The sequence below is a fragment of the Larus michahellis genome, chromosome 6, assembly GCF_964199755.1.
Source record: "Larus michahellis chromosome 6, bLarMic1.1, whole genome shotgun sequence".
Lineage (NCBI taxonomy): Eukaryota > Metazoa > Chordata > Aves > Charadriiformes > Laridae > Larus > Larus michahellis.
The window spans coordinates 59,677,097-59,702,866 of record NC_133901.1 but is presented as its reverse complement, the minus strand read 5'-3'; the positions used below and the strand labels follow the sequence as shown (position 1 = coordinate 59,702,866).

The window sequence follows — 25,770 nt, the reverse complement described above, 5'->3', positions numbered from 1 at the left end:
ATCTAAGAGATTACGTTGGTTTATGTTTCTTACCTAGCTGCAGGGCTTGTTTTTTTAGAACGTTAAATGTTTTTAAATGTGGTACATTTTCTAAACTTTTGTCTTTGCTTTACAAAACTCCAGTAATACAAATATGGATTTGAGGAGAAGCCTGAGTGTTTGTAGTTTTCCTCAGTCCTGACGCTTGTTAGACCTGCAAGCTGCAGAGTTCATGTTCTCTTGTACCGGGTAAAATGCTAATTCTACACATGCATTTATTTGGAACTTCCCTTGGAAGAGGACTTAGGATTGTTTACAGGCCAATTTCATGAGAAGTCATTTGTGCTATTACAGTTTGATTGGGAAAACTAGGGGTTTACATGCCTGGTTTATATGCCAGGTATTTGACATAAGTTATTGCTGCTTTGGTTTTGTGCCCAACACTTTCAACTGAAGCTGTTACAATGCAGGAAAGCACTTTAAAGTTATTCATATCAATATATAGTGACATATGGGCTGAATTTCTGCGAAATGAGCCTATTATTTAAGAGTAGCTACTAGCAGAAAAAAAGCTATTCAATGAAAGAGTTAAAGTTAAAACTTGGAAACTACAAGTCTACCTATTGCTTGCCTAACTTAGGGAGAGAGGGAGTTTGATGGGGAGAGGTGGATGGGGCATGGAGTGAAGGCAGCCATGTAACCCAGTCGTCCCTGTACTTGAACCTCATCTTGAGTTGGTCTTGGTACTTGAACCCCATCTCCTAGCCTGGGTGGGTTACTCCGCAGTCAGTTTTCTAGCTGCGGAAAGAGCCCTCAATCAGCCTGACTGGTGTGCTCATGCATTCTTACCCTTTCCAGCGTCCCACCAGAGCCGCTTTGCCCTCTTCTGCAGCCCCTTCATTACCCACAGGACTTCTCTCTTTGTTTTCACTCTTTTTCCTCTGCTTGTCCTTGATGCTGTTGAAATGTTTGTCACTCACAGCACAAGGCTGCTTTGCTGTGCTAAATCAAACCAGCATAGAGCAGCTTCAGACTTAGTCTGTTCTTTCTTCTCTCTCTCTCTCTCCCCCCCCCCCCACACCCAGTGCTCTAAGGAAAGTAGTAAATGTTTATTGCCCCTTGCTGGTTGAAGAAAGAGCATGTGCAATACAGAACTGTTTAGAAGAAATGTCATTATTGTTCTTTTCTATCTGTTGGCATGAGGTTTTCTGTTGTTAAAAAAAAGGGGGGGGGGGGCGGAGGAGGAGAGGACAAAGCCTGAAGAGCTCCTGTCTGCAGATGAACACATTTGATAACTGTGGGCAGTTATTTTCTCTGCTGAATATTTAGACAAGTAAAACAAAGTCCATGTTGAATTAATGCATCGCTTTCTGGAACAGCGAGACTTTTTCCAGAAGCAGGTCTGACAAAGGGGGGGTGGAGTGGAGGAGTGGGGGAGGGCGAGCACAGATTGCTGACTGAGGGGAAAGTATTTTGAAAGAAAATTCTTATGTGGTTTGGAAGATGTAGGGTTGGGGCTGTTGCATTTTTGCTGAGAAATCATTAATTGGCTAATTTCTAGCCCAGTTCCCCCCTGTCTCCACCCATACTGACATTTCAAATAAGGATGGGGTCACAGAAAGTTGGGGGCATGTACAAACACCAGCTGAGCAAAGGAAATTACTCCCTTACTTGGTTGGCTCCTGAAGTGCTGCAGATAACTTCCACGCTTATTTATGGAGGCAGAAAAGAGCGAACTTGTAAAATATAGGTGAAGGAGAGGTATGCGAAACGGGGTGCTTAGAACTTGGAAGCAGAAACGTATGAGCTCTGGCCATTTGCCTGGGAGAGATGAGACTTATTATGCAGGGCTGGAAACGTGCATGGTATTTTAGCTGCTTAAAGGCAAGGTTCCTGTCCTAAATAGTTTACAGCCTAAACAAAGAAAATGAGATCCATGCATCAAAGGAGCCTGGGCAAGTGGCAATTTGGCATGCATCTTATTACAGCCAAAAGGTTTTTCACAGTGGAAAGTGATATTTATTTGGTATTTTTAAAAGCTTTTAGAGAAAGACTAAAACTAAGCTCGTTTGGCAAGGCAGGAAGTCAGAGTAGGTAAGGCTTATTTTAGTAAGGATTTGAGAGTTTCGGGTTATTTGATACCACGGAGGAGGCAGCCTAATCAGGTTGATGAGGCAAGAGAAAGAAAGGCATGGGGCTGAGTAGGAAAAGAGGAAAGGATTTGGAGGAGTGGGAAATCTAAAGGGAGCAAGACATATGAGAGTGTGTATTAGGATATTAAAGCATGGCACAGCACACAGGCTTGAAAATTCAAGACAGGACAACTGAATTGGGTGTGTAGTTGGTAGGAGTCTGGCTGAAGTACCAGCGTGCTGCTGTGCCAAGAGCCTTAGGCAAGAGCAGTGTGCCGAGAGGCTGAGAAGGGAGCAAAGGAGGCAGGAGGTGGCTGTGCAAAAGAGGTCGAAGGGCCAGATCAGGGCTCTAGCGGTGAGGAGCGGCACTGATAGAGGCTTTTGAAGATGTTGGGGAAAGGAACTGTTACCGTGGTGATAGACTAGGAGGAATCTGAAATAACCAGTGCCAAAGGAATCGGGGAAAATTGAATAAGGAAGATTTGGAAAGCACTACTGAAGCTCTGTGTTACAACTTGAGCAGTAAAACCGTAGGTCTGCTTTCCTTGACCTGTGAGTAAGTATAAATCCAGACAGCCAGAGGAGGGACCAAGTTGCCTTTTCAAGACACCTCATAACTTTAATGTGTAGTATGTGTGTGCACGAGCGCACGTGTAAAATCTGTGATTCTGGTTTGACATATGGGATTGGAGGAGCCTCACAAGCTGTCAATTTCAGTGTCTTGCACTGTCAGACAATTAAGTGTGGGGTCTTCAGGAAAGGATGGAGCTTTGTCTTAGCTGTTCTGAGGTTTTTCCTGTGGAAGAGGTGGCTTAGCAGGTCATCTGATATGGAAATGCCCAATGCCTAAAAATTCTTTGAGATTCCCATTTTACTAGTAGGCAGAAATATAGCAGGTAAAACAAAAGAAAACCTATTTGGGTATATGCTGATTAAAGGGAGCGTGATGGGATGGACACATCTGCTGGATTGTTAATTACAAGCTATAATCCTACTCAAAAGGAAAAAACACAAAGCAGTCTCGTCATGGTCTGCTATTACGCAAAAATAAATGGCATTGGCATTAAGTCCTCCTAAACTTTAACAAGCTAAATGTAGCATCCCTGCTTTTTCTGCAGCCAGTATGTTGTAATCATAGCCATTGAACAGGCTGGGTGAGATGGAAGAAATATTTCAATCCCCACTACACTATGGCTGCACAGGTGACCTCTTACTACTTAATGAGCATTGCCAAGGTGCCTACAGGTCATCGTGCTCTGCTGTAAATCATATGATGGTTTAAGAACTGCATTATAAATCCTACTTATGCAAAAAAGTTGCACTTTATTAAGTTGCATCCTGAAGTAGGTGAGAGACGTGTGGGTACTCTTAAATAATCCTACCCTGGTTTTAGATCGTTTCATTTATGTTACCTTGACTCGACTTCCAGCAGTCTCAGTAGTTGGCCTCTTTCCTCAAAATTAAGTGAAGCTGCATTGAAACTGGCCTGGCTTAGTACAGAGAGAAGTTTTACATAGAGTTTGTGGTGCCACCACTAAAAGAACCAGTCTCACTTTCCCCAGCATCTTCCCTTGTCCTTTATGCTCATGCAGATCTGCAATGAACCAAACCGGGCTTAGGGTCATACTCACTTTTCCTTGGTCTGGTTGGCTTCAAGTCCATCTCACAGCAGAGTCCTGAACTGTGCAAGGAGAGGTGGTGGGTGCGAGGCAGGAAGAAGGAAGTAGAAGAGAATGGTCTCAGCTGCTGCAGCACTAGGCATGCATTCATAAACTTTGTTTTTAAAGAAGCTTTTTAGGTTTAAAGCTATTGCTATTTGTGTATAGGAAGAGCTTAGCTTGGCAGAGCACTCTTACATTGCTGGAAGGGATGCAAAATGGTTGTGTGTATGGTTGGGCACTTTTTTCTCTCCTAACAGCCATGGAAGGGCATTAGATGTCTGTGGCTTGTGGAGAAGTGACCCATAACTCTCAAATACCACTGTCTTCCTTGTACCAGGTCTGCTGAAAATAGCATGGCTGCATACATCTGTGTAAACCGCATAGGTGCAGTGCAGTGCAGGACACCGTATAGCTCAGATGCTTTGTCCTGTACACATACATATCTCTGAGATGGACTGCAGCATGTAGGGGGCAAATCTCGGTTGCTTGAAAAAAGCCCTCTCTAGTATTGTGGGCTGTTACAAAGACATGGGAACTGTCCTCTGCTGTCCACACTCTTTTCCCAGTGATCCTCCAGGATCTGTCTCTGTATTTTGACCCCAAGTCTCTACTGTCTTTTTACAAGAGACCACAGTTAGAGAAAAGTCTTCCCTTCTTTGTGGGAGAAGAAAAGGAAGGAGGAGAAAGACTGATAGAGAAGTGAGGTTTGAGAATAACTAGTGGACTGAGTGCTGGGCTGCTGGCATGTCTGGGAGGGCTGGTGGTATACCACCCAGCTACAAGTGGGTGGTATAAGTGGGGTAGTCCAAACACTGCAGAAATTCTTGTTGTGCATGTCTTAAATAGTGTCTGTGTCCAGGGAGCAGGGAGAATGATATGTACTAATCCTTTCCTTCCAAGCTAAGTGGGTTGCAGTTGGATAATGCATGATGTGACAGACTTGTATCATAGCTCTTTGCCAAACAGGCTTTGCTTCTTCATGCATGCCTTGTTCAGATTTACTAGTGCAGCTAAATTTCCACTAGAGGTACTTCTTTCAGTTCAGCTGGCGAAGGTATCTTTGACCTGCAAATTAGAAGTAAAGAAGTACAAGTGAAGTTGGCTAAATGAGCTATTAAGAGACCTCTGGGTGTCACGCATTAAGGACAGAGGTGCCTCTGTGTTGTTTTCAGCGGATTTGGAAGGGGAGTAGGACTTTCATCCCATTATTTCCAAAGTGTAGCCTTTTAGCTGATGTGTGTGCTTTGTAGCACGTAGTAAAGTTTATTCTGCCCACTTGACCTCAATGGTGAAGTTGATGTAATGGAAGCTGCAGCTGGGGAATAGAAATTATACTTTTGTTTGCATTTTTTTGCTGGTAATTGTTAAGTCAAAACGTAATGAATCAAAATTAAACACTTCTATATTCTCTGTAGATCTGGGCATGCAACTTTCATATAGGTCTGCCATGGTTTACTGACTTGTGTTTTACACCATCGCCTGTCATAGTATCTGAATGAAACCAGCATGGTAGTTCAGGTTTGTCAGTGTAGCTCAGAGCAGTGCCTTTCTACTGGCTGGTGCTCTGATGATTCTCTCATAAAACAGCTCATCCGTGCTGTCTTTCCAGTAACTTTATGTATCATTCACAATATGTCAAATACCTTGCCTTAAAGACTTTTGAATAGTAATCTGATATGTTGAATGCGACATCAATCAGTCCTTTTAAGTGACACATCCGCTGAAAGCTCCTCTGCTCCCTTCAGCAAATCTCTCTTGATACAAAACGTCCACTGGCTAGACATCGTCTTTGAGAAGCAAAACAGAATTACACTTTGGCTGCAAGGGGGCTCATATCTCCAGAATACTGTTTAAGTTACAAACCTCATGTATGTTTGTGGTATCCCCTGCACCACTGAAAGAAACCAAACGTGTGTAATCTTGGAAATGGCTGTAATTTTTTGCTGTGAAAGCACTTTGCAAGGGGAAATTGTAATGGTGGCTTCCTGGTTTTGATCTGTAGGCTTAAAAATAGAACTGCTAAAGAAAAATGTTGTAGGACCCTATTTTCTAAGTTAATTTTGACACTATTTTGGTTGCCTTGCTTCATGGAAGAACTTTTTTTTTTTTTCTCTCTTCCCTTCCTACTTCCGTTCAGTTTCTTTTTCCTCTCCCACTGTGTAGGGAAGAATCACCTGAAGGCTCTCACTCAAAGAGCGTTAATCTTGACTTGAAAGCCACAAGACTGAAGGTCTAAGCGGCAGAGGTGCTTATGGACAGGCTAAGCCAGCATCTGCTCAGAAAAGCCCACCAGTCTTACCTGTGCATCCCAGAGTCACAGTACATGGGCAGGGCTCCATCCTCCTTAGCAACTCAGCGTTTCAGTTTCTAGAGCTGGTCCAGTGTCTCTGGTTATTCTGAGTGTGGTGTGTGTAAGGCAGCAAGGTGAGAGCAGCAACACGCAAAGCAGCATCTCAATACGGGGGGCAGAGTGCTGCTCAAGAGCAGTCTCTCTCCTCAGTAAACCTGAGCAACGGTGACAAGCTCAGCAAAGAGACTGAAGCTCTCACAGCCGAAGATGTGGCTTTTCCATGCAGCTGGCAGCTGCTTTTTCAACGCATCACCTCAACAGCATGATCAGTCCTTTCTGGCCTGTTTCAGCCAGAATGAGTGGAGTTGGAGAATACCTCCACTCTTCTATTCTGCCTTACCTTGAAACTAACTGGAAGGGAAGTCTGGGAGTTGGTGGCTGGGAGGACGGCAGTAATGAACAGGTGATGTGTGCCCACATGCATAGCTGTAGGTCCAGAAGTTTGCAGAAGTTGCTAGCTATTGTAGTCGCTTGCATGGATCTGTTGTCCCTTTCCCTTGAGAAGCCACTCATCTATATTTGGAATGGAGAGAGTAGGTCTGTGTGTGGGAGGAATGGATCTACTGTTTGGAAGATGATTGCATCCTAGTTTTCAAAGGACCCTCACCCCAAACTTTGATTTCCCATGAATGATCAGACTCAGAAACACTCTTGCATTTGATGGGTGACCACTCTCTCAGTTGCTCACACAGGAGAAGTCCTGCTGGAGCAGGAGTTTGGAAAGCTGTATTGAAATCCAGGAGGGAGCACCACACTCATGGCCTCCTACCCTGTCCTCTGCAGAAGGAGGGAGGTCACTCCCCTGAAGAGTGAGACCTCTCTGCCCAGCAAGAGGAGCTGAATAGCTGCCTTTAGCTGCAGCAGGGACTGCTGTTTATGGGGAGGAAAAATAGGATAAAGAGAGAAACTTCTGTTGTAGCTGTAGTGGCAAGGGTGAATACTGATAGCCTGGATTATAAAGCAGCTGTGGTATGGGGGGAGAGACAAAGCAGGGCCTTCTTCCAATGCTTAGCAAACACATGGCTTAGCTCTTTATTACTGTCCTAGAGATCCCTGGAAGTGTCTGAAGCAATGTGTGTCTGTACAGTGCTGCAGCTCTGCATACCTGAACTTTCCTTTGGCCCTCTCCTCCCAGGGACAAGCTCTAGCTGCCCCGGGATCTTCTGCAGTTCAATTTAGTGCTTAGGGCTTTGCATGCAGTGGAAACTGGGCACGTAATTCCTTCAGCAACACTCACTTGGAATAGAGGAGAAATGAGTCTGCCTTTGCCACGCAGAGCAGAAACCCAGCTAGGAAAACTGTCCTGTGACTTCGAAGCTGAGTTTCACTAGCTGGGTTTCATTCATCACGCCCCATCTTGTGGGGAAGGTGTTGTATCCTGACAGTGCTAATTACAAACTAGCTGGAATTCCTTAGCAGTGATAAAACAGCTGAAGCAGCCTTCTTAGGGGAGAGCAGGAGAGAGAATTTTCCTCTTGGAGGCAAAGGTTTTGACAGGTTTTACCCCATCAGAATTAGAAGGATCCAAATGCGACCCTTAGAGGAAAGTTGACTTCAGAGATGTAGCTTTGCTGAATTTTCTGCCATCAGATGCTCTGCCAACATTTTTTCCCCTTTCTGAGGCACTGTTTCTTACTGTGTCTTAGTAAGGTGTTTTTTTCTTTTCTTTAAAGTTTCCATGCTTCGCCCAGCAACAAAATACAGTTGAGCCACAAAACCAAACAGATGGCTGGGTCTGCTTCACTCTCTCCAAAAGAGTGTTTGCCTCAAGCTGCTGCAACCTTTCCATAGCTCCTCTGTTTTGCAGTGATCAGGAGCTCTGGATTCACTTAATTTCCTGCCTGTTCCTGTGCACTGACAACCCTGTATTTGTTCCTGGCCGTGCCTTGTTGCAACTGCCAGTAGAAAGTGCGAGGAAGGCCAGTTGGGGTGCGCTTTATTGCTTGCCTGCCCTGTCTTTGATCCAGCTACAGAAACTCATGCTGTTACATGCACTGTAGCTTGGGTTCAGGAGAGGGGTTTGGTAACGCTTTCTGTGTCTGCTGCTGCAGAGCAAGGCTTGGTAGTTCATGTCTTCAGTGCCAGTTGTAATTTTTTTAAGCTAACAGAGGAAAAGGTTGACCTTGAGCATGATGGAAGCGCTGCAGTAAATGACTCCTGGTGGGTGAAGGAAGATGCTGTGAAAGTGTCTGTTTTGTTCTACTCTGCTCATGGGCTTGCTCACAACGTCTGTTCACCTCTGTGCAGCTGGGAAGGGGATATCTGCTGGAGATGAACGGGGATGCTAAGTTTTTGGCTCAAACACCATACTTGAAATCTAGCCTTTGCTTTTGAAGTACGTGTCTTAGTTCTGGCCCTCCTTTACCACTGCCACCCGTGTATTACTCTGGAGTGAGGTCTAGCAAAAGTACGTTTGCAAAACACTTCAAAACCCATGAATGCAAGATGCCGTATGGTCTCCTGTCAAATGCAAAACTCTTACATTCTTTTGTTGCTGTTTCAAGCTTGTTGTTGTAGACCCACACTGTTCGAGAGGTGCAAGGAGAGCAGCGTGGTGGGCCAAGCCCCTCTGAGTTGGGGAGGATCGGTCCCTCTCAGGGATGCAGGGCTCGGGTTTCAGTAACACAATGCTTCGTACAGCCATGTGCGTGTTCAAAAGAGCCAACTGGCTGGAGCTCCCGTGGTGACGCTTGGCTGATTTGGCAGACGGGTTGATTCTGTCAAGTTACAGTATGGGAGTTAAGTCCAGCTTCAAATCTTCTCCCTTACCCGCTCGAGGAACTTGGAGGGGGGCGGGAAGAAGGGGGGAAGCTCTCTGGGGACTTTGTGTCATTATTGGCATGGAAACACTTTGTGATTATCAGCAGCAGGGTAGTGGCAAGGGGCTGATTATCTATCATGTCGTCAGCATAAATAATCAGTGGGCCCCTGAGCAGGGCTCCGCCTTTTGTAATGGCTCCACGTAATCACTGCATAACAGTTTAAAAGGAAGCAGAACAGAAAAACAGCTGGACTAATTCTGATCCTAACTGATGTTGCCTTTTCTCCCTTCACTAGAAGAGAAATATGTCACTATCCAGCCGTACGCCAGCCAGGGGAAGGATGAGATTGGGTTTGAAAAAGGGGTCACCGTGGAGGTCATCCAAAAGAACCTGGAAGGATGGTGGTACATAAGGTAAAGAAGCTGTGCAGCCAGATTGCTGCAGAACCTGTGACAATGAGCTTTTCTGATCACTCACTTAATATTAGCATTTAAATAATTCTGTAGCTGGGCAAAGAAGCCCAAATTCTTCATAACGCCTCTTGAAGAAATGTAAAGAAAACGCTAATACGATACGATGGTGATTAAAGTAATACTACAGTGTCTGCAAAAGCTGTGGACCATTCCATAGGGGAAATTCCTGAGCTTGATTTTTTTTTTTTCATCCTTCAAGTTAAAAGCCCATATCTGATTTAAGATCTGTGAGACCTAACAAGGCTTTCTGTTGTGTGTCATTTTAATGTGTTTACAGTGTAATAGTTATTCTGCAACACGTTTAAATCTATTTATAGCAATGCTGAAAGGCCGATTGTGATCTCTTGAGCTGTTTGGGGCAGGTAGTGCTATTTCTAGGGATATAAGAGATCAGTTTGTTGGCTATAGCCCTTTTCCAAACTTATTGATGGCTTTAACTAATTTGCCTGATTAATGCATGTCCACATTAGATATTCCTAGTGTAGAGGAACTGGATTCCACGGGCAGGTGAAGTTATAATTGTGTATCAAACCTTGTTATGTATTTGAAACAGCAGTCATAGAGGAGACTTGTAACTTAAAAATCCCATTTTTTTAAAATACTTATGCGGACAATGTGGGCTAGATGTCTTGGATAGTGATATAAGGTGTCAGGATGAGTACTTAATGAGAGGTTTCTCCATTTAGGTTCACGCCCTTGAGTTTTATTGCTCTTTCATGATTTTACCCCTTGTTTTGTATTGATGTGTGAATCTGGCAGTGCTGTGACATCCCACTCTCTTTAAACAGGTAGCTTAAAAACAGAGGTTTATCTCTTGGGCAGTACAAAACATCTCATCTAGTTGTTGTTTTCCATGCAGTCTGTAATTATAGTGATTATTTTTTTTCCCCTTCCCCTCCCCGAGCTATAACTTGCTTTTGTTTGAGTTCTGCTTGACTTACCAGCTATGAATGAGGACTATGAAAATGCTGACTGAAGCAATGTTGTTGTTTTTCTTGATATTCCTTACTTAGAAAACTGATTATTTTTTTTTCCTTCTATCTAATGCCCCCATGGAGGGAATAGGCTAATAAAGATAGCGGTGGAGCCAGGAAGGCATTCTAGATAGGAGGAACTTAAAAATGGCTGGGTTTGGTCAGGTCACATTTTTTTCTCCTTTAATCATTCACAGAAGTGGAATCCAAAGTTGCAGATAGAGGAATCAAGAGCACATAGGTTTTCTGAGGGGAGAAACATTGCAAGACATCAGAATACTGGTATTCTCCTTCTGAAATGCAACCTTATTACTACTGTAGGTTCCCCTTTGCCATATCTTTTTTTTTCTTTTTTTGACCCTTTCCTCATGGAGTCCTTTGAGCCAGCCCAAACCACACATTTTTCTATATAGTCGAAGTGCATTCTGGTGAGCAGTGCCACTTGCTGCGGTGGCTTAAGTGGCTTCTTCATGGTGGTCTGCTGGAAGGACAGTGGATGCCCCAGCCACCCCATGATAGTTGGGAATGCAGCATGCCCTTGGCTTTTTTGTAAGAGGCATTTTGAGCTGAGCAACGTCTCCTCTTGTTGAAAGGTGGGTTAGGTGCTCCCCAAATGTGTGGGACAAGTGTGTTGGGTGTCAGCCATCATCCTCTCTAAAGTGCTGTGCTGTGCTGCAGACTTGCTGGAGGGTTAAACTGCTCCTAGAAACAGGAGGGTTTTTCTCCGTGGGCGACACTTTTGGAAATGTTTATGCAGTGATCCATCTCTTCAAGCTGGTCCTTTGCAGCCTGGGTAGCTGATCTTCAACTTCTTGTGCTGTTTATTAGACTTAAACTGTTCTTAATGCTGTTAGGTACCTCTCAGAAAAGGATTCCTCTTCTGCAGAAATATGCTTTTCTGATTGTTTGAGTGCCTTAAAAGAAGCCACTCCTCCTGCAGTGAGTGTGAGGGGAGAGGGAGCAGGAAGAGACTGCAGTTGAATCCTGCTGCCTTGTCTGCTGGGTTGGGTAACAGAGACCGAACACACACGTCAATATGTAGAAATAAAAACAAATCCAGCAGCTTGCAAATGGAATCCACCTTAAAGACATTAGCTTGTTCCACCTTAAATATGTAATTTCCCCAAATTCCTGGCCATGTGCTGATCCTCATTTCCTGTCCTTTTTCTTTTTCTTTTTTTCCTTTTTTCTCCCCCCCCCCCTCCCCCCCCCCCCCCATTTGCTTCCCTCTGGATTAATTCCAGTGCTCTGGAGCTGGAAAGCAGATGTGACTCTCAGAATTGCCTCTGTGAGTCTGACTTTTTTTTTTTTTAACATTCCTATGGTTTGAATCCATTTTTTCCTTCATGTAATATAAACAGGGAGGGTTTTGGTATCGCCGAGGAACCAAATCACTGCACCTAATTCTGCAACCCTCACAGTTCAATGCTGTAGAAGCTATAGGCAATATTGGTCTATTTTATTTTGCCCTATGTGCATCATGACTTTTTTAAAAAAAAATAAAAATAAAAATCATTGGGACTCCAGAGAAGTGAAGGGAAGGCTCTGCCCTGGGATCCTTTTTACTGTACTGCTGAATTCAGTGGATCCGTGTGCTTCCCAATATCATCATAGCTAGCATTAGCATCCATTATTTAGATCTTGCTTTGTATCAGTTACAGTCACTGGGAAGTAGTCTCATGGTGCCCAGGTGAACTGCAGGCCAAGTGAGCAGCAATATGCTAAGTAAAGCATTTGTGATTTGCCTGCATCTTCATTTTGTAGTTCGTTCTGGGCCTCAGCCCATGTGAATGAAGTGCAGTTGGCTGGTGGTAGTGGCACTGAAGCGAGGAGGAATCTAGCATGGGGTTTGAAACGTCTCCAGTACGTGGTCAATATAAATGAAGGAAGAATACTTGTGATTCAACTCTTAGATGCGAAATGAAGATCGTTACCAGTTCAGGACTTCTCTGAAGCTGATTAGCAGTTGTCCTAGTTCTTTCACCTATAAAATGAGGAGCTCAAGTAGTCTTCTAAAGTGATGTTTGCAACGGGCTTTGAGATTGCCAAGTTCAAGGACTAAGGTGAAAAATGTAAGCCCATTTGACTTACATAAGTAGCTTTTATTTGTGAGGTTGCACAAATAAACTGGCAGCTACTGCTCAGCATTAACTTCAGGTTGAATTTAGTAACTCACAGGAAGAAATAATCAGCAACAGCCTCTCTACTGAGGGTATGTTGCCCAGAGTTATTGACTGTCCAGCTATTGCTGCTACTATTCATTGGGAGAAACTATGTGAGATCAGAGGTGTCTGAAGCAGCAAGGTTATATGGGCTGATCCAAATACGTACAGTTGGCAGCAGAACTAACGAGCCAGTACAGAACCTGCCTGTGGTTGCCTTTCTGATCTTAAACATGTTAAGTCTCCCACAAACTAAGATGGATGTAAACTGTTTTTTCTTGCTGATTTTGCACAATCAAGCACTGTTGAAAGTAACCTTTGGAACTGGAGTGCTCAGTGCATTGGCCAATGTGGCTTTCTCACAGACAAAAACCTTTACATCTCCAGATCATGTAAAGTTATAAACATCCTTTAAAAAAAAAAACAAAACAAAAAAAAAAAAAAAAAACAAAAAAAAACCACTTCCCTGATGCACAGGCAGTAGAAAGCATTAGTTGGTACCTCTGCAAAAGGGCTGTCTATTGCAAAAGGGGATGAAGCCAAAAGTCTTCAGGACTTGAAAATGGCAGAGAGATGCCTTGCCACAACAGAGGCTGTGGCACATATTGAGGCCTTTCTTTCTTTTTTTTTTTACTTGGTTTGAGGCTTATCAAAAAGCCTCAAATGGGACAGGATTGCATAGATCCAAATTGCATCTTGACATAGTATCGATGGCTGGATGCTGTGCATCTGTTGGAAGTCAAATCAAGTCATTACCATTTTGCTGCATCTTAGTCTCCGTGTGGCAAACAAGGCTCAGAGCTGTTGGGATGCTTTCCTTTGAAACCAGAATCCTTGGAAAAACTTGTCACTGAATTCTCTGAGCAGGGGAATCCTGTTTCTTTGCCTTTCTGTGTGACAGAAGACAGGTGTGTAAGGAGAAGCAGCATCTCTAGTGTCTTGGCTGATCTAGATGGGAAGGGAGGAAAAGGCAAGATTTTGGACAGAAAGGACCTTGTGGTCACTGCTAGAAGTACAGCAATTGTATTTCCTTTTGTACAGGAAAAGTAATGAAGAAATCTAGGGAAGCAAGCCTACACTGCATTTTCCTGTTCTCCCCATAAAGTCTCAGTGCCACTTTGGAGTGTCTGGATGTGGTGAATGAGCCCAGGGTGTACCCTGGTGCAGAAATCTCACTGCAAATCTCAGAAGCCAAGTGTTGGCATGACAAAGTTACTCACCTGCTGGGGAACGATTTGCTGATATTTTCCCCTCCTCCCCAGCTCCTTCTTCTGCTGTCTAATGAGTCTCCATTTTCATTAAAGAGCCTTAGAGTCCTACTCTTTTAACCTTTGTATTTCTTGCAGATTTCCTGAGCACCAGGATTTTAATAGTGCCTGCTTTCCCACTTGCAGTTCAAGCGCCTGCTTTGGGTATCTTGAGAGATTAAAGAGAAAAGGGTTTCGGTGACTCACTCTGTAGCAAGTTAGGGTTTCATTAGGGAAAGCAGAGTTCATCCACGTAGTCCTCCCTGGAGTCTGATTGTAATCTGAAGTCCCTGCTGAGGTGTTAGGAATGGCAGGAGTTAGAAAAACCATCTTCCCAAAAGCCCAGTTGTGGAAGAATGACTTCAGTCTGAAGTGTAGCATGAGCAGCTCAGGCTGGTGCTCCGGGAGCACATACTGGATTCAGGTGTCTGTTCAGATTTCCCAGTTTATTTCTTCAAATAGCCCCTAGGTTGTTCAGGAAAATGAGTCTTCATCAAAGCCATTTTTCCGTAGTCAAATTGTTTCTCCACCTTGTAGTGCTAGAGGAATCTGCAGTGGTTTGAGTCCCATATTCTCCATAGGAGAAGCTGATCATATAGGGTTGGGAGTTGTGGGAGGAGGGGTAGTGTTCGTTACTATAATTGCAAGAGGGGAGGTTAGCACAAGGGCCTTATAAACTGCAGACGCAGGGGCTCTGTACACCCTTATTTTAGCCCTTTTCCATTTTGAGTTGCCACTAGGAAGTATTAAAACTATTAAAATATTTTACTTGCTAGTTTGTTTTTTTTGCTGTATGGGAAAATACTGAGTTTGCATACTACTGTCTAAGCATGGCATAGAACAAACTGGTGAAGCCCTTTATCTTGAGAAACTGTATTTCTTATCCAGGATATCCTTAGGATAAGAAGTAGCTTTTAACAGTGGTTCACAGTTCACTGCTAGCTCAGCTGACTTTGAGATGCCTAATCAATAGGTAATGAATAGAGGCCACAAAAGCTTATCTGAGAACTGCAAATTTTGTTTTATGTTTTCATCCATCACTTTTGCCTTAGCTATTATACCTGAAATGCGTGAGAAGGCTCTGTTTGATGTGGTGATGTTTCTTTTTGTATCTGCAGGTATCTAGGCAAAGAGGGCTGGGCCCCAGCTTCATATCTGAAGAAGGCTAAAGATGATCTTCCATCTAGAAAAAAGAACTTAACTGGGCCAGTGGAAATCATAGGAAACATCATGGAGATCAGTAACCTGCTGAACAAGAAATCAACCACTGACAAGGAAACTCAAGCAGAAAACGAGACTGCAGAAACCCATATCAGCAAGAAGGAAATCAGTTTGCCCATCCTGTGCAATGACTCTAATGGCAATGCCATGATGACCCCAGACAAGCAGGCTTCCAAACTGGCCCAGGGATCCCCAGCCATAGCAAGGATAGCACCACAAAGAGCTCAAATAAGTAAGGCAGTAGTCCGGATTTCCACTGGCTTGCAATGAATTCTTGTTCTCTACCTTTCAGGGCTGGCATTGCCTGTCAGCTAAGGTCCCATGTGTCCTGGCCTTATAACTGAGTCTACGTGAACAGATCTTTGCACTGTAGATCTGCAGAGACTCCAAGACACGGTCCTTCATTAGTAGTGATAAAACTTAATTTCCGTTTATACAAGGGCTGACTGGTTCTTCTTTATCTTAGTCAGTATGCTTTTCCTTTTTTTTTCTTTTTCCCAGATAAGATTTTTTTCCTTTTGTATGCTCTAAAGTGTGCTCCCCACCCCCAGTAATGCAGATGATGTGATGGTGTGTGAAAATCTAGGAGGCCACCTATGTCTTCTCTTGCATGTGTTCTGCTGTTTTCCTGGGGGCAAGTTGCTATGGTGTTTTTACTACTGCAAAATGCAGATGCTAATGCTAGTCTGTGCAAGGACTGGCAAGATACTATGATAGAGGACAGTGTGAGTGTTATTAATTTAGTGGATTATTTTTACTGCTGGGGGGAAAAGTAGATGTTAGGCCAGTTCTTTGCTGGCCAATCTCCAATGGAGCTGGTCAGTTCCAACAGAAAATACAATCCACTACTTTCTGGCAGTGATTTCATCTTAAATTTGCTGGCTTAGCTGAGATGAATAGCTAAGCTACCTTGGTATTTCTAATATACCCTCATAGTTTCCTGTCTTGTTTCATAGAGATGCCTTAAATATTGCAAATACTGACTTCTAATATTCTCAAACTGTGTAACAGCAGAGAGCTGCTGAAGAATGTGTTTAGCAGTACATACAAAGTTAAGCAAACTCTCCCCTCTCCCTTTCCTGCACAGGTTCTCCAAATCTAAGAACAAGGCCGCCGCCACGAAGAGAATCCAGTCTGGTTTGTATTGTTTTATGGTATATGTTAGCAGGGGAGTAGGTGTGTGGGTGCTTTGTGAGACTTCCTACAACTGTACAAGGTGTGGGGGGTATCTGAGAGATCCTTTGTTTGCATGCCTCTCCATTTTATTGTTTAAGTATTGAGCAGACCTCTGGGCATCCTAATGTTAATTGGGGATTTCTGTTTTTCTAAATGTTGACCCAGCTAAGCAGGTATTGAACTGAAGGGAGAACATCCTAAGCTCATTTGGCTGACTGAGAAAGTTTAAAGTTCCTCTGGGTGTCTTTAGCCCAGACTGGATCTTTTGACCTTCTCTTGTCTTTAACAACTGGAAACATCTCCCCTCCTTCCATTGCTGCTACCTTTGAGGTGGCTAAGCTTCACTCTTGTGTACGTTTAAAGTGACTTGGGATCTAATGGAAGGACGTGTACTACAGGAATGAGACCTCCTATGATTGTTTTCCAGAATTCTAGCTTTGAGGATAATTTGGACCAATTTGAGATTAGGGCTGTCATCTTCAGATAGGAACTACTCAGTAATCTAGTTGCACAAAAGTCATGCTAATAACTTGTTTATAACTAGGCAATACATAGTGTTCAACCTTTGCTGTACCCTTTATGAGCAGTGTGTGACGTAATTTTTGCATCGTCTGAGATGCCTCTTAACAAACGAGATGAATAGCACATTGGTGTTTTCTTCCTATTTCTCTTTGCATTATTTTCAATGAGAATTTGTTTTGGCAAGACTACTACACTTAATTGCATGCTAAAAATGACAATGATAATATATGTGAAACCCTGAACACGTCTGCTGTTTCCAATTATCTTCATTTAATCCAAACCATCCTATTATCTGAAGGCATTTTATTATGCTGCACTTCTGCTGTATTTCAACATTTATAGTGCAGAAACGTCCAATTATAACATTGTTATACATGGTTCCTAAGGTGCAGTGATGCATTTTCTGTGAAATGCCACATGCTGTGCGTGATGAAACATGGATTGTTAGTTGCACTGAGGATATCTTAGAAATGGAGGAGCGTGTGAATAAAGCACAGTATGCAATTTGCCTTTCTCCCATTAACAGCTTAGGATCATTTTGTGTCTTTAGTTGTCCTGTGTCTGCCTGTGGCAGGTCTGACCTGTGTTCAAGAGATCCTGATGTACCGCAGGTCTTGTGTTAGAACCATATGCAGTGAAGTGCAGAATCTGGGAAGCTTCACCATCATCTAGGCATTCTGTAGATGAGCAATGTGCTAATCTGAAAAGCTTTCAATATTGAAACCCTTGAAAGGACTCTTTTCCCATTTATCACCTTAAAACTAATTGGAGCAAACTCTAAAATGTGACAGCTTAATGTAAAGGCACTTAGCTTTTAGAGGAGTCTGGTATGCTGCCAGAACAGCTGTGAATAGCAGTGTCCTGCTTCTCGTGGAGCCTCTATACAATTTAAATGCAGGTTTTGTTGGGATTGAGTAGAGGTTCTGGGTCTCTGTTACGGGGAGGAACCGGAAACTTCTGATCCTGTAGTAAAGTCCTTTCTTTCTCACTGTAGCTGAGCAAAGCTCTTCATAGGGGTCTATGATATTATCCTTGTTTCTTGCTAGAACAGATGCTCGTTTTATCAGACACTGACTATTTCAGATTGTTTAAAAATCCAGCAGCAGATTAAGAGCAATAATTCATTAGGATTACATTTTAAGGTAGTGTATTTGATGATAGAAATTCCTTTTGAGAAGGAACTTCTTTACTTTGAGGGTGGCAGAGCACTGGAACAGGCTGCAGAGAGTGGTGGTGGAGTGTCTGTCTCTGGAGACATTCAAAACCTGCCTGGACGCATTCCTGGGTGACCCTGCTCTGGCAGGGGAGTTGGATCTCTAGAGGTCCCTTCCAACCCTACCATTCTGTGATTCTTGTGATAGGCAGAATCTATTAGGGACCTGTTGCAATGCAATTTTCTGCAGTTGTGGCAAGCCATCCAGAACTGAGTCTTTCTGAAGAAAATCTGAGAATAAATGGGCTGTTGTTACTGTGACTGGAATGGCAGCTCACACTTTATGGCCTATCAGTAAAATGTTTTACTGTTCAGGTAAAGATTATCACAGTTTTAATAGCTGGTGAAAGCGGCATGAACAGTGCATATTTTGAAAGGCTTCTCTTGTGGCCCGTCTCAATACATCAGCTTCCACTCTGGAGAACTGGGAAGTTATCATTAGGAAGTAGCACATGAAGAAGGAAGACCTTTTAGTGAATAAAGGCATATGTATTTTCATACTGCTGTTCAGCCCACTGTTTCTTTGGTTTAATTGAAGAAAACTTCCTATTTGCCATAGGGTTTTCAGTTGCCTAAACCACCAGAGCCACCCTCTGTGGAAGTGGAATACTACACCATTGCAGAGTTCCAGTCGTGTATCTCTGATGGCATAAGCTTTCGTGGAGGACAAAAAGCAGAGGTAAGCCTTAACCGTGCAACTGGAAAAATTGTAATATTTGGCTATTGCAGGGGACTGGATTGAAAGGGAAGGAGTGAAAAGCAACTAGTAGAGATTTTTGTCTAAGTAAGGTGTTCCTTGTCATCTCCTAGGTTATAGAAAAGAATTCTGGTGGATGGTGGTATGTGCAGATTGGAGAGAAGGAAGGATGGGCACCAGCATCTTACATTGATAAGAGAAAGAAGCCAAATTTAAACAGAAGAACCAGTACTTTAACCCGCCCAAAAGTTCCTCCCCCAGCACCTCCCAGTAAACCAAAAGACTCTGAAGAAGGAACAACTCCTGGAACGGTTTCTTCAGGAGATAACCAAGACTCTCCCCACAAGCTCAAATATGAAGAACCTGAGTACGATGTGCCTGCCTTTGGCTTTGACTCAGAGTGTGAAGTGAGTGAAAGTCATCGTGAAGAGGGCACTCCTGAAAAACGACTGTTTCAGCCCCTCAAGCCCTCTCCTGTGTCATCACTTCAGAAAGCAAAGTTCAAGGTAGGAGAGTCTTCAGAAGACGTTGCTCACGAAGAAGAGACCATCTATGAGAACGAGGGATTCAGGCGTTACGTGGAAGATGCTTTGTCCAATAAGGAATCTAGTGGAGACTCCGATTCTCAGAAAAGCTCCTCTCTCTCCTTGATCCGAAGGAATTCTCCAAGTTCTAGCTCTCCGAAATCATCACTTGTGAAGCTAAAGACGGACAAAAACATCCAGCCCGATCTTGGAAAATGTCACTATTCCAGGAGCGAGGAGACGAAACCACGGTCAGCTTCAGATGTTGGCTTACGTAGCATGCCAAGAACAGGCATGAAGAAAGAGCCTGGGCAGAGTCCTTCCATTAGAGCAAAGCCAATCGTTAGGCCCAAACCCTTCCTGAACAAGGCAGATTCTCAGAGCCAAGAAAAGATGGATATTAGCACTTTAAGGCGTCAGCTGAGGCCAACTGGGCAACTCAGAGGTGGACTTAAGGGTTCAAGAAGTGAAGAGTCTGAGAGCCCCCCACACACAGCTTCTGACAACCAAGATGATCCTGTGAGGAGGAGCTCAGCTGATCTCATTACAGCTCCTTCCCGTGGCATTTTCTGCTCCAGTCATTCAGCCAAAGCTGAGCAAGAAAATGACTCCAGATGTTTCTATGTGACCACTGACTCATACCAAAAGGTACAGGATTGTGAAATTTGCTTCCCAGCAGGAGTAGAAGTAGAAGTGCTGGAAAAGCAAGCCAGTGGGTGGTGGTACCTGAAATATGGAGATATGGAAGGCTGGGCTCCTTCCCATTATTTGGCTCTCCCTGATAACCAGCGAGAAACCACATCAGCAGAGACTGATGCCTCATTTGCCAGGAACAGGAAAAATGAAAACAAGTCAAACAGTTTAGAGAAGATAGAGAAGAGGGTTCAGGCTTTGAACACCATCAACCAGAGCAAACGTGCAACGCCACCCATCCCAAGCAAACCTCCTGGTGGTTTTTCGAAAACATCAGGGCCAGTGAAAATGAGGAATGGTGTGAGGCAACTTGCTGTCAGGCCGCAGTCAGTGTTTGTCTCTCCACCACCAAAGGATAACAACCTGTCGTGCTCCTTGCGCAGAAATGAGTCTTTAACAGCTACCGATCATCTTAGGACCGTCCGTCGGAATTCCTCCTTCAGCAATGCACGGTCACCGCCTGGTGATGTGAAGGGAAAGCAGCCTGAGCGGTCAGGTACAGAGAGCTCGGAGACCACCTCAAACATCCCCACCCAGAGGAATGGGATTCCTGTATCCACAGTCAGGCCAAAGCCCATCGAGAAATCCCAATTCATCCACAACAATCTCAAGGACATCTATGTTTCCATTGCAGACTATGAAGGGGATGAGGAGACTGCAGGGTTTCAGGAAGGTGTCTGCATGGAGGTCCTTGAAAGGAACCCAAATGGCTGGTGGTACTGCCAGATCATGAATGGTGTGAAGCCATTCAAAGGCTGGGTACCCTCAAATTACTTGGAGAAAAAGAACTAATACTGCAATATCTTTAACCTCCCTAATTTATACTGTTCCTGCTGTGTACATGTGGAAAAAACAATTGCTACACAAAAAGATGTTTCCCTGTGCTCCAGTTTGTACAAAGGGACAAAGGAGTCTATGCTGAGGACAAATCTGCCATGTTCTGGAGAGGTTTGTGGGGTTAACGTGTCGTAAGCAACTATGAGGAAGATGCAGCATAGTCAAATGCCTTTTTGTGAAGTTGTTAATAATCTTGTATGTGTAACAGGGTATGACATCCCATCTTTCCCGTTATCGATAGGAAACCAAATGTGTGCCTTTTGTGAAAAATACACATGCATCTACTTGGGGAGTTTTGTGCCAAACTCTGTTTTGCAATCTTGGCTCCCTTTCTCCTCATTCTTGTCCATACGTGGAATACCCAAGAGTTTTGGATGTGTTTCTGCAACTTACAGTGAGAAGCGAATGGGAGTTTCTGAAACACAAAGAGACTCTAATCCTTTGGAGATGTTCACTTTTTTTTTTACTGTTCTCAACAGTTGGTTGGTCCAGAGTTGAAGCCTTTTCCTCATGGAGAGATTTGGTCTCTGACTTCAGCTGTGTGTTCTTGTTACTGCTAACTCACCGGAAAGGGCAATCAGGTGGTGTTCGTTGGGGGCTTTTTGTTTCCTTTCATTCTGTCTTGTTCTTTGAGTTGGGATTTCAGGTGTTCTAGGGCAGTGATGCCTACTGGTGCTTTTAAAAACAAACCTACAAACCCCATGCTTAAGCACGTCGATTACTTTGTAGGCTCTGTATTTGGTTCTGTGTCTGACTCTTGCCAGGTGATCCTGGTTGATTCTCTTCCCAGAGTTGAGTTTCTCAAACCTTGTCATAATATCAAAATGTGCAAAAGTCCCTTAAGACACTGAAGACAAAGCTGTCAAATGTGTAACTTCAGGTCTTGCAATCTGGTCTGAATCCAAGCGTGCTGACTGCTGGCAGGGCCCATCAAGGTATTAACTAGAAACAGCCGTAACCTTCTGCAACATCAGTGTTTACAGTGAGGCGGGGGGAAGGGAAAAGCCATCAAACTCAGTCTGCACATCCTTAATTTGTATATTTTTGGGGAATTGTTTTTCTGTGTCTTGTTTTTGCCTTTTCTGTGCATTCTGGGTTTACTTTATTTTTTTGTCTTGTTTTACCAGAAAAGACTTAAAACTGAAGTAGGAGCCAAATATGTGTTTCTGTTCCCACTTGAATCCAGAAAGTACAGTTGTACTGGAAAGTGTGCCTGGCCTTCTGAGGCTCAGAGATTTAATATTGAAGCAATTTGGTTACAATGCACCTAACCAGGAAGCTGCCTCTTCTAGTTCCATTTCTGTTTGCCTTTCTTAACTCATACTTTGAAACGTGGCACACAGCGGGGGTAGCGTGGTGGGAAATGGAAGAGGAGGCACCGTTGGAAAAGGCTAGGAATATGGAGTTATTCTTGAGGTAGCCAACTCTTGTACTGTAAACAGCATTGGCTAAATCTCTACTGTACTCGAGGAAGTCATGCTTTTTTTTTTTTTTTTTAAATGGCCTTGTTAATCACTCAAGATCTAGTTCCTTTAAATAATACGCAACGTTGTAAATCTGGTTTAAGGGGGAGGGGACAGACCATTCACTACTGGTTTACACAAAATGAGACATGCCCTTTTTTTTTTTTTTTTCACCAGTTTGATACCAATTTGTCTTGGAAGGTAAAGGTTATAAAGACTTCAAAATAGCTGGGATCACGGGGCTGAGTAAAATAGCACAACGATATCGTGTGTTACTGGGGATGTTTCACTGCCAAAAAAAAATTATACAATTTATACATTGTTCTTGTCTTTTTTCTTTTTTTCTTTTCTTTGATGTTTTGGGGGGTTTTTATTAATTTACATGGTAACATTGCGAGAGTTGCCTACAGCTAACCTGGCTGATGTCCTTTTGGTAGCTGAAACAACATCCAGGTGCCACAACTGGCTACAAGCAGTGCTGTGGTTCTGGCAGCTCTCCGCATGCAAGCGGGGAGGGAGGGTGTTTGGTTGGAATCCCTTTAAATTGTGGTGGCAGGAGAGAAGGAGTTGTATCTGCACAACAGCTTGTATTGCAGTGTGCAGGGTCATCTTTGTACCTTATGTCTTACCATATAATATATATGTATATATCCAGTTAGCTACATCTTACTGGATGTGTATCTGAGGCATTGTGGCCCTGTCTCTCATACTTCTCCCCATTTTTAGTTGTACTAATATGGTAGCAGCCATAAAAGACTGCTGGAGCTGTTGTGAGATTATAATAGAAGTATTATATTCTTCTGCTGGACAGTATTAAATAGAGCAATACATAGAGTTATCTGCTAGATTGCAGTACTAATAGTAGTGACTTAGTGACTCGTATTAATGTTGTTATGATTTATTTTAACAATAATGATGCGGAAGTGGTTCATTATTTTGAATTAATGCACTTTAACAATACAAGAAACCAAAATGAAAGCCAATGCAGAGAACTAAGTGCATTATTTAAAGGTGCAGTATATAATTATCATTTTCTTGAAGCACGTATTTATTAAGAATTAACTTATTATTTAAAATATTCTAAAGTTTTGTTTAAAGACATTCCCACTAGGTCATCTCTTTGGGGGGATGTAAAAGCACAGCTCCCAGATCTTCTGCATTGAGCCACTGAATTCTCCGAGTACGGTGCGGTGTGATGTGAGCCCCTACCCAGGGAGAAGAAAGCAGCGCGCAGACGGGAGAGCCCAGACTACTATAAATATTCGCACTTGCATCCAGCAAAGCCAAGCCCAGAGCACCTCTGAACTGCAGGACTCCTTGCAGGCTTTGGGGTGGCAAAGCCATTTTTGGCAGATGGTTATGGTTCCTGGCTGCCACATGCCTTGCACGAGGCTGGTCCCTGGTGGATGTGGGCTGGCTTCAAGGCTCAGGTTAGTGTGAGGGCTTTAGAATCTACCTGTGAAACACGGGTCATCTCTGTAATAGACATCAGTCTGTCCCACAGCTCCCTTGCCACCTCGCTGGCTCACTTCTCCAGCTCTGGCTTTTGCAGGGAGGCAGTTTGCCAAGCACCAAGTGGTTCAGGGAATGATACAGACTGACAGTACCAGCAGTACTGCTGGGGTTGTCTCAAGCAACAGCCCAGTGTCCATGGCTCAGTTGCTCCTACCCCATGTCAAAGGCTTCATGTCCCTGCTGAGGAGTGGCCAGAGCCTGTAGATGGGCTGTAAAGCCACACTTGTGGCTTCCCTCTGCCCCTACCTGCTCCAGCAAAAAGGATGGGGCACAAATGACCTACTTGATGCTAGAAATGAATGTGGGCCATCGCCTGGTATGCCGGGCTTCCCGCTCCATGGGAGAGCTTTGGTTTGGGCTTCCCTCTGTTTGGTGGCTGTTCTGACTGGTTGTGTTTAAAAGGGCACTTTTAAAGCAAATACCCCCCAATGCATTTTTTTCTCCTTCCCATCTTACCATTGTCACAACAGCTCTCACCGATCTCTTTTTTGATTCTTTCAACTGAGAGATATTGGGAAGAGAATTCTCTTTTCCACTGGCAAGTGGCTAGTTTTGGTCAGCTGCACTCGTACCTGAAATAGCAAGCCCTTTCCGCTGTTAGCTGTGAACCAGAGTGAAAGGCCTTAAGCTAAATCAGAAAAGCTGACTGCAGGGCAGGAAAAAATGCGGCAGGTTGCCTCAGAGGACAATGTAGTGCTAGAAGTGTTTTAGCTCTTTTCTAAAATATTAATGTCGCCTTAAGCTTTATTTACTAAATTTGTCAAAACTGACACTGGATCAAGAGCAATATTTAAATGTAACATACACCTCAGTGAACACTCAATGCAGAAATCAATAGTACTGTTTAAATTTCTCTTCTCCTGGTTTATTCTTGAACCAGATTAAGAGGAAGAGCTCTGCAGGGCTTGGGCAAAGCCATTTGCAGCTGAAGGGGGCCCTCCTCCGGGGGAAGAGGCGGCTGCTGTCACCGCATTGCTCTCACCCGCTGTCCGTGCTTTCCAAAAAGTCTTGAATTTGAACCAGCAGAAAAATCCAAACTCCAATGCCAGAGAACAAAATTTAAGAATGTGAAAATTGTGTCTTGCTGTATACTGCAACTTTAATAATAATGAGCACTTCTGAGTTCGTTATTGAGGTTTATATAATGCCTGAAAAGTTTAATTGCTGGTTTCCCTTGTCTCCCCTTTCAAAACACTTTCTCCTAACAGCAAGAGTAGTACGTTTTTGTTAGCAGCCCTTCCCTGTGGGAGGCAATTCCTGGTAATTGTCTTAGCTCTCACGCCTTGCAATAGCTGGGTGTAGTCGCAGCCCTGTGCAAGCCAAACTTTTCAAGATAAAAGATAGGATGGGCGCGTGTCCGGATACTTAACTGATGTGTAGACAGGAAGTTTTTTAAATCGATGTGTACAACAATAGCAAGTGCACAATAATGAAGGATTGACATTCACTCACGGTTAGCCTCTTAAAAACGGAATTTCACGTCTGCACGGGTACAGCTAAAAAAATGGATTTGGCCCTTGTGGATACATACCCCAAAGACTCCTTCCATTATGATGCTCTAAAGTTTGACGAAGGCATTATATAATTGTTTTCATCACTTTCAGATCTTAATGAATCGTATTTTATTGTAATATATATTCATTGCTTTCCTCAGTTAAAAAGAAAGTTACTGCTTTTATCTTGTATGAAAAACAAGGGAATTTGATAAAGCATTCATTATTTTCATATTACTAGTATTAACAGAATAGAACTAGTACTATTTAATTTTAGATCTTCATAGCTAGCTTGTTAATAACTCATATTTTCCTGTGTTGTATCCTACTATTTTTTTCTGTTTTTCCCAAATACTCTGCATTCTTGAGAAAAAACAAATCCAATGAGTGGATAAGTGCAATATTCATAGAATAAACAGGCCCCTCATCCAGGACTTGGAGTGGAACGTGCAGTGTGAAATGTTTGCAATTCTCTATTCATGCACTCTTAGGGAAAGGGGAAATGCAGGGGAGGGGGCGGCTGGATGAAAACAGGACCCTTGGGTAGGTAGGGACGGATAGCTGGGGTTGTTTGGGGTGGGAGTAGCTGCTTTTCACTAAAAAAAGCATCACCTGTATAAGGATTATGCAGCATGTTGCCAGGATTACGTATAGAATGTGCGTTAACATCCTTATC

At 43.4% G+C, this 25,770-nt stretch overlaps 1 protein-coding gene across 5 annotated transcripts in view; it reads left to right on the top strand.

The window, feature by feature from the left end:
- Positions 1 to 22,396, top strand: part of SH3PXD2A (SH3 and PX domains 2A) — a 264,890-nt gene extending 242,494 nt beyond the window's left edge. For all 5 annotated transcript variants that reach the window (XM_074593122.1, XM_074593123.1, XM_074593121.1 and 2 more), the window contains 5 exons: positions 9,180 to 9,297; positions 14,859 to 15,193; positions 16,049 to 16,098; positions 18,432 to 18,551; positions 18,683 to 22,396. In XM_074593122.1, coding sequence (XP_074449223.1) covers positions 9,180 to 9,297; positions 14,859 to 15,193; positions 16,049 to 16,098; positions 18,432 to 18,551; positions 18,683 to 20,578 — 2,519 coding nt within the window. In that variant the 3' untranslated portion in view covers positions 20,579 to 22,396. The remainder of the gene's footprint in view (positions 1 to 9,179; positions 9,298 to 14,858; positions 15,194 to 16,048; positions 16,099 to 18,431; positions 18,552 to 18,682) is intronic.
- The last annotated feature ends 3,374 nt before the right edge of the window (positions 22,397 to 25,770 follow it).